Genomic DNA, 14,725 nt, shown 5'->3' with positions numbered 1-14,725 from the left:
AGATTCAGAATAGAATCATTCCCAAAGTTTCTCCTCCTGAGTGTCTTTACGAATATCATCACTCATTATACACGACTGGGAGTGGGGAAGATGGGAAAGCAGGTGTTCAGTGCCAGATCAACAACTTCCCTACATGTCACAAGGAGTGGAGAGAGAGGAAGGGAATGTATGTTAAATTTTATGCTATATTTGTTTTCAAGTAATTGATTTATTTTCTTAATGGTAGAGCAAATCCAAGGAGACAAGTATGAGGTTGCAGTGCTGACTGTACATTAATACAAGCTGCAAATGTTCATTTAGCAATTGCCTTGTGCAAGGCATGATGCTAGGCCCCACACTGAGAACAAAGGTAACATGACACAGCCTCAACAGCTTACACATAAACACAGGAGGAAAAAAATGTTCAGAAATACTGTAATATTCCTCAGATGTGTAATTATTTGAGCAAAGAGACAAGGTGTTCAGGAAGGTGAGTTTACTTTTACTTTGGTATGTCCTGCAGTAGTATATAAGACGTGACTTTTGGATGGGGATGAAATTTCAACAGGCAGATAACAGGATAAAGCCATGTAGGCTGGGGGAACACCGGGCAAAAAGGCAAGACATGTAAAACTGTAGGGTGTATGTCCAAATTACGTTGCATAATACAGTTCTGCCGGAATATAGGATAAAAAGGAAATTATGGGAAAAGAGCCTGATAGATGATTTTGTCAGATAATGGAAGACTAAATGTCATTTCTGGGAATTTGGACTTTTATCCCTGAAGAAAGGAAGAGCCACTGAAGATACTTAAGTGATATGTTACACTGTGCTCATGGAACAGTTCTTTGGCAGCTACACCTAAGAAGGGCTGGAGGTAAGGAGATTCATGATAAAGAATTAGGAGGTGATTTCAATAGTCTAAGTAAAGGCTTAAGCTAGGGTAGAACAGAGAAAATAAGTGTGTGAATCCAAAAAGTTGTACTGAAGTGAGTATTAGACGACATGGTGACTAATAAGATGTGCAGAGTGACAGAGAAAGCCCAGGAGAGTACTTCCAGGTTTTTGAGCATGGAGAGCCGCGAGACCAGTGCTCTCGCTGCTCCTGATAGGAAGGGCAGAAGGCAGGAGGTCGGCCAGGCAGATCAGCACTCCAAACACAATGAACCTGAGTCCCACAAGAAGCCACAAGTGCACATCACAAGCTTGGGGGAGAGATTTCAGCAATGCGATGCGTACAATTTGGAACAATCCTTCTGTGGAGATTAAAAGAGCAGTCGGAGTCAGAAACATGCTTAGCAAATACAAATCTCAATCTAGTAATGGCGGTTTTCATCACAACCTTCTTTATTTTTCTAATATTATTTAATTTATAATTAAAATCTTCATGTTTTATGGATTATCATGAGGCTTTATAACCTATAAGTAGTCGAGGGTGTTGGTTTAGATAGGCTGACACTGAACTATCCCTCATCCCAATCTATCAGATTGTAATTTTCCCATTGTGCTTCTCTGCTGCCCTAGGTCCAGGGATCTTAGGGAAGCCTCTCATTGCTTCAGTCACTTAGTCCAGAAGTCACTAAATCAAATGTTTGCCAAAGCCAAGAAGCTAATCAAAATGATTGAATGCCTTCGTCACATGTAACAGGGTGTGGTAGCAGCCACTGGAGATTTTAGGCTCCCTTAAGGCTGCTGTGGAGCCAAAGTGCCAGTGGATCGTGATCCTAGAAGGAAAACAAATATGAAGCATTCATTAATATCTCAGAATGTTAACCCACTGCCCTCACTCCCACATAGAGAGAAAGAAATCTGCGTATATTTAGAGCTTTGGAGAACTGTACCAACTACAGCCCGGATGAATATGAAATAGGTAGAAACAGGGAGAAATCAGAGTTAAAATGAGATTTAGATCATTGCAAAATACTACAGCTCAAGAAATTTTCAAAAACTGGATAGAATGAACTGTGTTATCAAAAGCTGCAAAAGTGTAAGAAAAAAACCAAAACCTTTTAATTAAGCAATGAAACAGACATTGAGTTCCTTTTAGACAACTATTTTGATTCTTTTAGAGTAATAGATATGAACATTTAAGAGATCTAGTTTTAATAGGATGATGAAAAGGAAAGTCAATTTGAAAATAGTCCTTTTGAGAAAGTTAGCGAAAAGGAAAAATATGCACTTGTATAAAGGGTAAAAAGCAAACAAACAAAACCACTCCCCCCTTTTTTTAAGAATCAAAGAACTAAAAGAGGTTCTTGACAGAACACGTTGCTATTAAAATAAGTAGAAAATTGCCTTACAAGAACAAATTTTCTCCTCTATACATATTTTGTTATCATATAAGAGAAATAAGCAACATACATATTTTTAAAGTATTTTGAAAGATTATTTTTATAATGTAATTCCTGGATTTAAATGTATTTATTCAGTTTTTTTTTTTTTTTTTTTTTAATGAATGGAGCTAAATTAAAATAAAAAAGACTAATAGAGAAAAATGCTGATTAATTGAACTTATATCCATTTGAGATACTTTTTTGATTTTTGTACACACACACACACACATATATATATATAAACGAGATAGAGAAATAACTTGTTCTTAACTTTAGAGAATTTTCACAATTCCAAAGACTGAATTATTCAATACTGTTGTAAACTGATAAAATCCAGATTTGGGGTATAAACATTAAATAACACATTCAAAATATTTAGAATGACATTCTGAAGTGAAGGCAACCAAATCCACAACATAAAGCCTTAAGCAATATTTAAAATGAGGTTCTGCAGACCCAATTCTACTTAATATAATAAAATGATTTTAAATATTCTGTTCCATTACATTGATTGCTAACTTTGAAGAGATTTATTTTTGTTAACTTGCAGCATAAATAGGTACAAAAATAAACGATACTCATAATTTTTCCCTGTTAATGGCAATAAACAAGCATTAGTAAAAAGCTTCTGATATCTAAGAATAAATAATATTCTTTTTGAGAATAACTGCTGTTTTGACAAATACTATACCCTTTCAGATAAATCTAATAATCAAAAACAACCTGCCTTTATTTCTCAAAATGACTTTGACCTCAAATTCTGAAACTTGACAGGGTAATGGTGCTCACAAATATGATACAGAACCTTTTAGAGAGAAGCAAATATGCCAAATACCCAGGTGATTTCTCTTTTTTTAAAAATCTTAAAATCAAAGGAGCTAATTTTATCCGGGGAGAAATTAAACCAGGTGTAATAGATATAACCGCTCAAAGTTTTGTCCTTAAGGCCTAGAGATAATTGAAATAAACACAATGTCTTTACTTCTCCTTAATGTGACATTTATGTACTAGTTTCCTGTTGGGAACTATATATACTCAAAATTATTTTTAGTTACTTATGATAAATTAAATTCATTTAATCCTATCTAGATTTTTAATGTTAGAAATAAAAAAGATCAAGGTCATCCTCAATTCACATTAAAATAAATTGGCAAATATAGTGAGAAGACATTATTTGAAATAAAAAAATTGAAAATAAGTACTGAAAAATTATATTACTATTTCCAGACAATAATAAAGTTAGATACAATTAGTATTTTGGATTTAAGAAACTACTCTTTGGATTTAATATATTCCCTGAAACTATTCACAGCAGATAAAAAATAATCATAGTGTGTTAGTATGTGTCTACAATATTATTATCTCCTTCTAGACTTAATAGGCATCTACCTATTCATCCAAGAAATGTGTAATAATTATTATTTTGATACATGAAAAATAAAGCCCTTTGTAAACCAAAAGGAGTCTTTAATGTTATCAAAGAATAACTTATTATTTAATACTAGTGATTCAGAATACTAAAGTAGTAATGAAGCAAAGTAATTATCAGAAGATATTCTCAGGATTGGCGGTTGTTAATTGATATTTGTTGCAGTACCTGGTGCTAATTGGTATGCAACCATTTACAACTAAAATAGGGCTTGATGGGAAGAAAATATATGTGTACCTCTTTAATGAAAGAGTATGAAAACCCATAAAAGAATAATCCGCAAACCCAAATACAAGGAGGGAGAGGGAAAGGGAGGAAAGTTATTTTTTGCTTCCCCTGAGCAAACATGTAATTTTCATGATTCCTTTTTAATGACTGCGGTCTGTGGCCAGTAGGTACTGATTTATGAAAAGCTGTAAAAGATCAGGTGGAACTCTGTAGGACATCGTTTACAGCTGCACAGATTGAAACCTATCTAATTTGTCTAGTAAAAGTGTGAGCTCACGGTGCACATCACCCAGCCTATAAATTTCCCCTTCAGACCCAATGTCTGGGGCTAGTTCTAAAAAAAAGCCAATGCCTGCAGCTGCTCAAAAGGCCAGATTCCCTTGGTGCGCATGAAGAGACATCACAGGCTCTTCACAGTGAGACAAATTCCTATCCATTGATAAACTCTCCAGATGTCCTCTCGGAGGAGGAAAGAAACCAATTTTTATTTGAAATCCCCAGAGAAATCCTGGAAGTGGAAAAATGATACTTTGCAGGACTGGTTATTCTGAGGTCACTGGCATTAAAATTAGGTCATTTTTTTGTCTTGGTTGTACTTTGATCCAAGTCATAAACAGAAAAACTCAGTTGGGGTCACTCTAATCCCTAATCCACACGTCCTGTTCTATTTCAATTTCTTTATACTAATTTTCCCTAAACTCTTGTTGAGCCTGGCTAAAGTCTTGAGTTTAAAAGTACAAACTGTTTTGAACTGAGAAAAAACTATTTGCATTTTTCTATTAGGCACACTTCATAAATATTCTGAATAAATGTCCTGGGGTTTGATTCTTTATACCCACAAACCCATAAATAAAAAAGTATTACTATTCATGGGACTAAGAGTCAACATTAGGTTTTATGCTCCAGCTACTGTAGACTTAGAAACTGGTATGTGTGCATGGGTGTGCATGTGTGTACCTGTAGATAGTATATTATTGTCCCATTTCTCCATGCACTTCATTTTTCTTATAGCATTTTTTACACTCGATTTAATGTGATTCCCATCAATTTTGTTTACTAATTCAATGACTTGTCCAATGAGTCCAATGTTATGTCTCATGCTTGCTAATGATGAAGCCTATTTCACTCATGATAGCTGAGATAAAACAACCCGAGAATATTGTATAAGTTTTGGAACCTGAATTATAAATCTGTATCTATAATTTCTCAAGTTTTTAGGAAAAGAACAGAAACTTTATATTTTCAATTATGAAAATAAACCTTTTTTTTTTCTTTTTCAGATGAGTAATTTAAAGAATCATAGAAAATTATTTGTATATATGTTTCAGAGGAGAATAACTTATAAAATTTATATTTATATTTTATAGTTTTCTAGATATTACTGAAAAATATTATTTGTAAAATATTGCCTAGTTTTTGTTTGCTTCTTTTAAAAACAAAATAACCTCTGAGAGTTAAAACTAAACTATATCATAAATATAAATTATAAACTCCATAATTTAAAGTTTCAATTTATAATTTAAACACGAAGTAGAAAGGTTTAAGCAGTTCAGTCTATTGGAAAGATTAACTGTTCACTTCACAAATGATCATAACAGGGAGGAAACTAGCTATTGATCTCATGTTTTCCACCGAAGATGCAAATTGAGGCAGAACCAAAATGTAATGTTGCTATTTTTTTCTTAAACTCAGCATTAAAATTACATTGAAATTCAATCATTTTATCAAATACATTTAATAATGCAACCCATAAAAATTCAGAAGAATAGTCAGTTTAAAAGCTTTTCATGTGCTCCAAGCAATTGCACGCATGTCTTGGGTATGATCCAAAATCATCCAGGCTTAAGAAGCTTAACTTCACATTTAATCATGTCTCTTGTATATCAGGAGTGAGTTGGAGAAATATCACCAGCAGTCATAGAAACCTCCCAATTAAAAATCCTTTTTAAGTGTGGATAGAGTTGGCAGATTTATGAATTTGCTTCACATATGGATTTTCTCATTTAGAACAGCTTTTACCACATATCCTAGATGATAATCAATGATTGCTATTAATAGGTAAAACACTATATAGTTCATTTAGTCTAGATGGCTTATTTTGTTATTTCTATACTATTTCTAATGATTTAATTGAAAGTAGCACCTTAGAGAGCTAAATTCATTTCTAAAATAGTGATAAATGCATGTCAATATATTCATTTGTTTGGGGGTCTTCTAACAACTAATTCTAAATGTTGAATTTAAGCACTTCAAGTGATAAATTTCATTTAGGCAAATTATTAATTTTAAGTACATAAGAAAAATACAAAGTTCTCGTACTAAAACCCATAATATCAGGGATTTTAAAAATAATAATTCTAAAAAGTTTTAAGAGATCAGCACAGATTAAGTCCAACTGCAATATCACAATACATGAAAAGATTTTAAATGATAACTTTGGAGAGGTAAAAATTAAAATGTACCTTCACAATTATACAATAAATATTAGGTTATGATATATACAGTTGTTTTAATGTTCATGATATATTTTATTACGACAAAAATAGAAATGACAGAAAGCAGAACAGCACATCTATTTACAAGCATTGACTGTGGAATCATTGCGAGTGTGTAAAAGTTACCAACTATTGTAATAAGGTCCCTAATAGTACCTACTATACAGGGTTCTTGCACTATTATAAACATCATATTATACAGGACTAAAAGTCTAGTTACTCAAAATGGTAATTAACAAGATCACTTCATTTCCAGCATTTTATATAAACTAGTATTTACTATGTTATTTTCTTTCTGAAGTTTCAACCATTTCATCAAATGTGTTACCTTATGTCAGAATAATGAATAGCCAACAGATGGTGCTTATTACATGCCAGCACTGCTCTAAGTGCTACCTACATATGCTCGTTTAATCTCCATTTGTGTGAAATCTGTATCATTACCATCATCCCCATTACATAGATGAAGAAACAGGCAAGATAAGAAAACGCTCAAGGTCATACAGATAGTATGTGGCACATCCAAGATTCAACCCAGGCTTGATGGTTCCAGTATCTGTGCACTAAACCACTACATTTCACGGCATATAGAAATCAAAGAGGCTGCATCATGGAATTATAAATAACTGGAGAGAAAACAGGTGAAATGCAGAATGAATGAAGTTTCACCTAAATAGTATTACATAGCGGTCAAGAGTGTGGGCTGTGGTGTAATATAACGTGTCTAAATTCCACCTGTGCCCCTTTCGCCAGTGGCAACTCAGATTTGTAACTTAATCTTGTTTAGTTTCAGCTTCCGTATCTATTATCACGGAATAGCATGGTGCCTGACTAGCGCTGCAAAGACTAAGGTCCTTCATGTCTGTGTGATATGTTTAGCATAGTGTCTAGCACATGATGAGTTCTCATAAATGTTGAATATAATCCAAAAACAAGAGCCTTAATAATTTATTCCTTCATAACTTATTTATATTATTATTATTCATCCCAAAACAACAAGGGCCTTCATGAGTACTTTGTGCTCAGGCTCCCTTCCTTAAGAGAAAAGAATACAGAAAAAAAAGAGATCAACAAATTGTCTACCTAGTGACTGGTCCCAGTCTTATGAGTCAAATGAGTCAAAGGACAATCAAAGAGGTCACAGAGAGCTGAAAAAACTACCCCAAAGGCAGTTCAGAAACAGACTGCTGCTTTTGCCTCTTTGGGGATGCAAGCATAGTCTTCTCCAATTCCTGTATGTCTCTTCTGTTCCTTTAGTTCACCAGTTCTCACGGGTGGTCATCGATCTACAATTAGGCCCATAGCATTGTACAGCAATCTGTACAATGTCTACAAACAAACATCCAGCAGACAGGATTTAATATTGAAACTGAATCCATCACCAAAGCAGACAGCAAAGTATTCAGTGTGTTGTGTCTACTATAACTGTATCCTAAATTACCACCATCTTTGCTAATGATTAAACAAATTACATTGTAAGAAAGTGTGTGTGGATATATTGATGCCTTTCACTGGTCAAGTTTTAATGATTTCAAAAGCAGTCATTAGCGGAGAAAGAGAACACAAAGACAGAATGATGACACAGTCTTCCTCCAAGCTGCCAGCCTGAACAGATGAAGCCTTCATGGCAGATAAATTCCACAAATAAACAGGAACACCGCATGAAGTCTGGAAGTTCCTGCTGACGTTGGTGTCAAATTTCGACACATAGCAACTCTGCTGACTCCTGATCTCTCTCCATTTGGTATTTTCTTTTTTTTCAGGCCATCAAACCTTCTTTTGGACCAAAGCAATGTCGACATCACTACCTTCCGCACAACAAGTGACTGGCTTAATGGTGTCCGGACAGCACGCTGCAAGGAAATCTTCACGGGTGTGGAGTATAGTTCCTGTGACACCATAGCCAAGATTTCCACAGAGTAAGAAAAACATTTTATTAAGAAGAATGAATGATTCTTCTGAACTTTCTACTGAATGTACATGTTTTGGATTAGCATGTCACAAATATTAGCAGTAACTCTGCAGTACTTACGGTCTCCTGTAACTGCTGAGTTGGGCCCCAGGTCTCTCTGTGACCCGCATCTTCTGATTGATGTATGTCAATGTGTCATGAAAGGGCTCCATGATACGTGTCTCCATTGACACTATGACCTTTAGATAGACCAGCAGATCCACACTCACGTACCCACCCTGCAGATCCAAGCCCTTAATTTAAAACATAAATAGTCATAGCATGATGATTATTATATTCCTATGTTTGTGATTTTCTGTTATTTTTACCAAAGTTTAACCTCTGTGAATAAGGAAAATTGAGAACTGAGTGGATGATCTGATAAACAGCGAAACATGTTAAATTCTAAGAATAGTTTTTATAGCTACTAAAAAAAAAACTTATATCATCAACTATTCATCATGGTCTACTCTGTGAAGGATACTGTACTAGAAAATGAAGTCATAAATAGGTTTTAGATGGCTTCTTGATTTTTCTTAAAAGGCTTATTGTCAGTTGGGAAAGACAGAATATGCATCAGAATATTAGTATTAATTTATGGTTTCATGTGTTAATAGCCAATGATAATCAAGTATAATATGCTGTATTTCTTAGACAGGGATCCTTTTGTAACAGGCATCTTTTGATATGAGAAACCCATGGACTTAAGGAAAGAGGAGACTTATCAAGAATCTAGTGAATCCGGTGAAGAATAATAAAAAAATGATTTCGTTGTTCACAAAGAATGATAATTGAGAACTGGAAAATGAAAAGCTGGAAGTCATATTCTTCATCTCTTTGAATGAGAGACAATTTACTTTGCTTCCTAATGGGACTACATCCTTTTTTTCTTTTTCTGCACAGTACCTTTATTTGTGTGTGTACGTGTGTGTTCCCATGTATGTAGCTAAAAATGTCTCTTTCAACCCTAGGTCATACAACTTCATAGTGCCACTCAGTTGTCCATCTCTCTTGATTCTAAGCACCCAAGAGAGAAACCCTGACTGGTTCAGTCCTGCCTATAGATTGACACCTCCAAAGTCATATCTTTGCCATTATCTAATCATTAATGTTAACAGAAGTGGCGTAACATAGTATGAACTTGGCTCTAGGGGCTCTTTCCTGGGGCTTAGATGGAGGACAGTCCCAAAGAAAGAGGATTGTTCTGGGCAGATAAACGAAAAGCTCTCCAGAATATTGTAGCCTGCATGGTCTGGTAGGAAATTGTGTTCATCTTCTCATCAGAGCAAAGATCTTTCCATCTTTGTTCTTTGTTACATTAACTAAACCCCTTAGCTCCCTCAAGTTTCTTTAAGTCTTATCCTCTCCAGCTAAAATTTGAATATTTTAATGTTGTTGAATATATAAAGACTTTCACTGTCACCTTCTTGATTATTTAAACAGTCACCAGAGAATAAAAGATTAGATGTCGAAAAGGAATGTGCAGTATAATTAATAGAAGTACAAGTGCCTAACAAATAAGTTTATAATTTATGGTATAACACTACAATCAGAAACATATAAAACTAAAAAAGGACCTACAGAAAGGGTTTATTACTACTAAAGAGGAGAGCTTGTTCTCAGAAAATAAACTCACTCTAGTCTATTTAACATGCGTTAGCATTCCTATTTAAAGCAGGACATAGTGTTTATTGAATAAACTTTTGACCCAATTGACAATACACTTTGAGTTTCTATGGTAATTATTTTGATTAGACACAGTCTTAGGATATATTTGTGTATTTAAATATTTTTATAAATTCATATTGTAGTAATATAAAGTTAGGGTTATGATATACAAGACACCTGTTTTAGAGCACAGAAGCATAGAAAAGAACATGCACAAAAGTGAACAATTCCACATCATTGCCAGATTCTCAAAACCAAAATTATGCAAATGTTTATTCTCCATAAAATATCAACACTCAGAGCTCTTAGATAATGAAACACTATATTAAAGTGGATGAGGCAGAACACTGTTAATAAGATTAACTGCTAGTTCACAATTTAAATATAGTCAGCCATTATAATCTGTGAATGTGATAAGAAAGCTATTTGCTTAGAAAAGGTGAAATGGAAGCATTTGTTATAGTTAGTTCCAAGTTAACATAAGATTATTTGTGTCAACAATACAGTGTTGGATATTATACACTTTTTTGGCTGGTTAGAATGTTTTCACTTATTATTATTATTATTTGAATGTCCTGTGAATATATATTCAAGATGAAAGCTGACTTTTCATGAGACTTGGCTCTTTCAGGTTTGTCCTTCATGCTGAGCCTGATGGTCTTGGATGTCTCCGTATTTCACTTTCCACAATGTCCTTTCTCCTCAATTCAGGGACAATGTAGGATAATCTATGGCCTTAAAAAAAACTTGAAAATATTTTTTTTTTTTCTTTGAGTCTCTGCGGGACCCTATACTGCTTGTCCCTAGCTTATATGACAAAAATGAGAATGTATACATCTTTAATACACTAATAATTTTGGTAGGTCCAGGGCACCATTTCACCTTAAATGCTATAAAATATTTAACTAGCTGTTTTATCTTTCCTTTTGCAGTCTTGGGCTTATTGTTTGAATTTGATTGCTTTCAATCTCTATTTTCTTTGTGCCATCCAGATCCAGACTCAATTTAGAAGTGATTTGCTTGACCAAATAACTCCAGAGATTCTCCTAGCATAGATACAGATACCTAAGATGGCTATTGAATTTATTTTTCTATATAGACTTTCAAGTCATAGGAAAAGGTCAATAGAGTTTCATTTAAGTATTTCATTGACATGGAGGCTGCTCAAGTCATCTAATTTTCAAATGAAAACCAGAAAATATGCAGTTTTATTCAATAAACATATTTTTTGTGTGTCTTTTTCATGACCGGTACTCAGCCAGTGAGCACACAGGCCATTCCTATATAGGATCCGAACCCGCGGCGGGAGCATCGCTGCGCTCCCAGCGCCACACTCTCCCGAGTGCGCCACGGGGTCGGCCCTCAGTAAACATATTTTTAAAATATTTTTCATAGCCTAAGATGGACTTAGGAAGGTTAAAGTGAGAAAGAAATAGAGAAAGAAAAAAGCCACAGTGTCTGTGGCTATAGAAACTGGAGAGAGAATTAAGTGTGTGGAAAGAATATTAAGTAGATTAATTGCTACATGTCATTATCTTGCACCCTTGGGTGCCATTTTCAAAGTGTCATCACCTATTCCTTTGCCTTTGAAGTACCAGATAACACATTAACCTCTGGTCTCAATACTGAGCTGCTCTTTAGTCTTGAACTTTTCCACCACTCTTTAAATAGGATTGTCAAAATGAAATGAGCACAATGGGAGTGTTATAGAGACTGCAGCAGCTGGGTGTTCAGAACTATTTTGGACATGCCAGGGTGGTGGGTAGAAGACATTTTGGCTGGAGCAGAGAGAGTAGAGAGGAGGTTCATAAAAACCACAGCTAAGGGTTAACCCAAAAGGATAATTACTTTAATTTTCTTTTCCAAAATTCAGTATAATCCTTTCCATTAAGTATAAACAATGTTATATATCTGTTTGCTTATATTGGATTCCCAGACACAGAATCTGGGATGGTTTTGTGCAGAAGATTTTTTGAGAAATAATAATGAGGAATGTCCTAAATTGGTCTGTGAACTCTCAGCTTCTGATTTTTTTTCCAGCCACTTGGGGATGAATGCTTCAGTTCAGAAGGGGAGATCAGGGCCAAGTATCACAGCGTGTATTACTCAGACACTATGATTACATTTCTCAAAGATCTGAGGAAATTAGCATATTACATTGGAACATTTTTCTGCTTTCCACGACTATCATTTTATTATTTAAGTTTGTAAAGAACGGGAAAAGAAAGAGACAGAAAACAATGAGTGAGTTCATGAAAAATATGATGTAGAATTGGAAGAAGGATGAAAGAAGAAATACAAAAAGAGTGAGGATGTATTGATTTGTACACCTGTAATTGTATCTTTCCTGTTTTCTGTCTGGATTCATAACCTGACTTTGTTTTAGTTTGGGGAGGAGTGGGGAAATGTTTGTTCTTCATTTTAAAGATAGATTCATGGTACATAAAGAATCCAAAGTTCATAATGCACATTCTCAAGAGTAAAGATGAAATAAATAGTATATGTTACTCTAAGTGAAGGCTTTCTTTGTCCACGGTTACACTAAGAGTGACAAGCCTAATATTACCACACTTTTCCACTAGCCTTCCTTGCAAAGAGAAGGCAGCTGAAGAGTGTGGTCTGAGAGGATCCCAGGCAAGATACAAGCTTTCCATAGAAAATGTATCAGCCCTTTGCATCAGCAGGTCATCAGGAACTTTATTCCCAGCCCAGATGATAGGAATGCAGTATAGACTTGGTTAATTTCATGCAGCTGATGCTTAAATAACATATGCGTGTATGGCTGCACAACCAAGTGCCACACAACTTAAAGGCTAAAACAACAACAGTTTTATTACACATCAGTGTTGTGGGTTATGAATTTGGGCAGAGCTCAGACGTGTGATTTCTTTGTGCGTTAGTGTTGATGCTGATTGAAGCATTCAGCTGACAAATGGTTTGATCTGTCCTGGAGGGCTGGAGAGGCTTTCATTCAGATGTCTGCCTTGGTGCAATGGCTACACAGCTGGTTTTAGCTGGGATTGTAGAACAACGTGTTTATACATGACCTCTCCAATGCTGTAGTCTCAGAGTAGCCAGACTTCTTATATGGAAGCTCTGGAGAGCCAGAGAGGATGTCTCAAGAGACAAGATGTGGTAGCTGGCAATTTCCTAAGACCTGAGTGCAAAAACTGATACAATGCCACTTCTGACTTTCTCTGTTAGTCAAAGCAGTCCCCAACAGGCCCAAGTTCAAGGAAAGGGGATAAAGCCCCACAAAGAATGTGTGAACATCTGTATTTGTTTCCTAGGGCTGCCATAATGAATTATCACAAATTTATTGGTTTAAACAACAGAAGTTTATTATTGTACAATTCTGGAGGCCAGAAGTCTAAAATCACAATGTTGGCAGAAACACTCCTGCTCCAAAGTCTCTAGGAGTGAATCTTTCCTTGTCTTTTCCAGCTTCTGGTGGATTCTGGTGTTCCTTGGCTTGTGGCAACATAACTCCAATCACTGCCTCTATTTTTCTGTAGCCTTCTTCTCTGTGTTGCTGTGTATCATTTTCTTTTATAAGGAAACTCTTAGTGAACATACAGTATCCACCATAATCCAGTATGATATCATCTCAATCCTTGCCTTAATTGTATCCACAAAGACCCTGTTTCTAAATAGTTGCATTGTAAGGTTCCAGGTGGACAGAAATTTTGAGAGGACACTATTCAACCCACTGCACCATTTATATTCTTCTGCAAGTCAGAGGTGGAATAGTCAGGACATAACACATGGATAATGTAGAAATCATAAAAATCAGGTCCACAGTACTGGAATATATCATTGTGCAGGTTTTTTAAAATTGAAATTCTCCTACTTGTATACCATCCAGGAAACCGTGATTCTCATTAGATATTTTCTCATTTTTTACAGTGACATGAAAAAGGTCGGTGTCACCGTGGTTGGACCACAGAAGAAGATTATCAGTAGTATTAAAGCTGTAGAAACACAATCAAAGAATGGTCCAGTTCCAGTGTAAAGTTCCTTCTGGAAGGAAGTGGTTGCGGTGGAAGAGGGAGCATCACTCTGGAGACAAATGATAATGCTGGCGATACCGGTGGAAGTTGCAAGTCCAATAAGACACTCAGATAGGAGTACAAATGCCTTAACATGGAATTGAAAAACTCTTTATTTTCCCCTATCATTTAGTAGATGGGTGGGTGGGTGTATTTTGTTTTATAATTGCTTTTTTCAACATTAGTTGATGGATTAAATTAAAATTCTTCAGCACGAAATGGTGAAGAGCTGTCATAGAGCCATTGATCACAAACTATCATAAAAACAAAACAAGTGGAATAACAATATGGACATGGTGGCTTTGTTTACAAATAGCCACAAAAGATAAGACTTGTGATATTTTTATACAAAGAAGAAATCTGTAACAGGTATTTTGTTTCTTTAAAGGCAAGCAAAATAGAGGAATTTATACCTCAAACTATCTGGCCATATTTACTACCTTGTCATTGTATTATTCTCTTTTATCTGTTTAAAACACATAGAGATGAAGTTTGTAGTTGTTTTAAGTAATACATTTTTTAATTATTAGCTTCCTTAAGTGTATCATGTATAAAAAGTCCTAATTTTTGAAAAAAGTACATATTTATTTTCT

General features: G+C 35.0%; 1 protein-coding gene across 1 annotated transcript in view; it reads left to right on the top strand.

Annotated features, from left to right (window-relative positions):
* EPHA3 (EPH receptor A3) overlaps positions 1–14,095 on the top strand; it is a 264,085-nt gene extending 249,990 nt beyond the window's left edge. Inside the window, exons 14-15 of the mRNA XM_063079677.1 lie at positions 8,228–8,383; positions 13,990–14,095. Coding sequence (XP_062935747.1) covers positions 8,228–8,383; positions 13,990–14,095 — 262 coding nt within the window. The remainder of the gene's footprint in view (positions 1–8,227; positions 8,384–13,989) is intronic.
* The last annotated feature ends 630 nt before the right edge of the window (positions 14,096–14,725 follow it).

Source organism: Cynocephalus volans, chromosome 1, assembly GCF_027409185.1.
Source record: "Cynocephalus volans isolate mCynVol1 chromosome 1, mCynVol1.pri, whole genome shotgun sequence".
Classification (NCBI taxonomy): Eukaryota; Metazoa; Chordata; class Mammalia; order Dermoptera; family Cynocephalidae; genus Cynocephalus; species Cynocephalus volans.
This window is presented reverse-complemented; position numbering and strand designations above follow the sequence as displayed.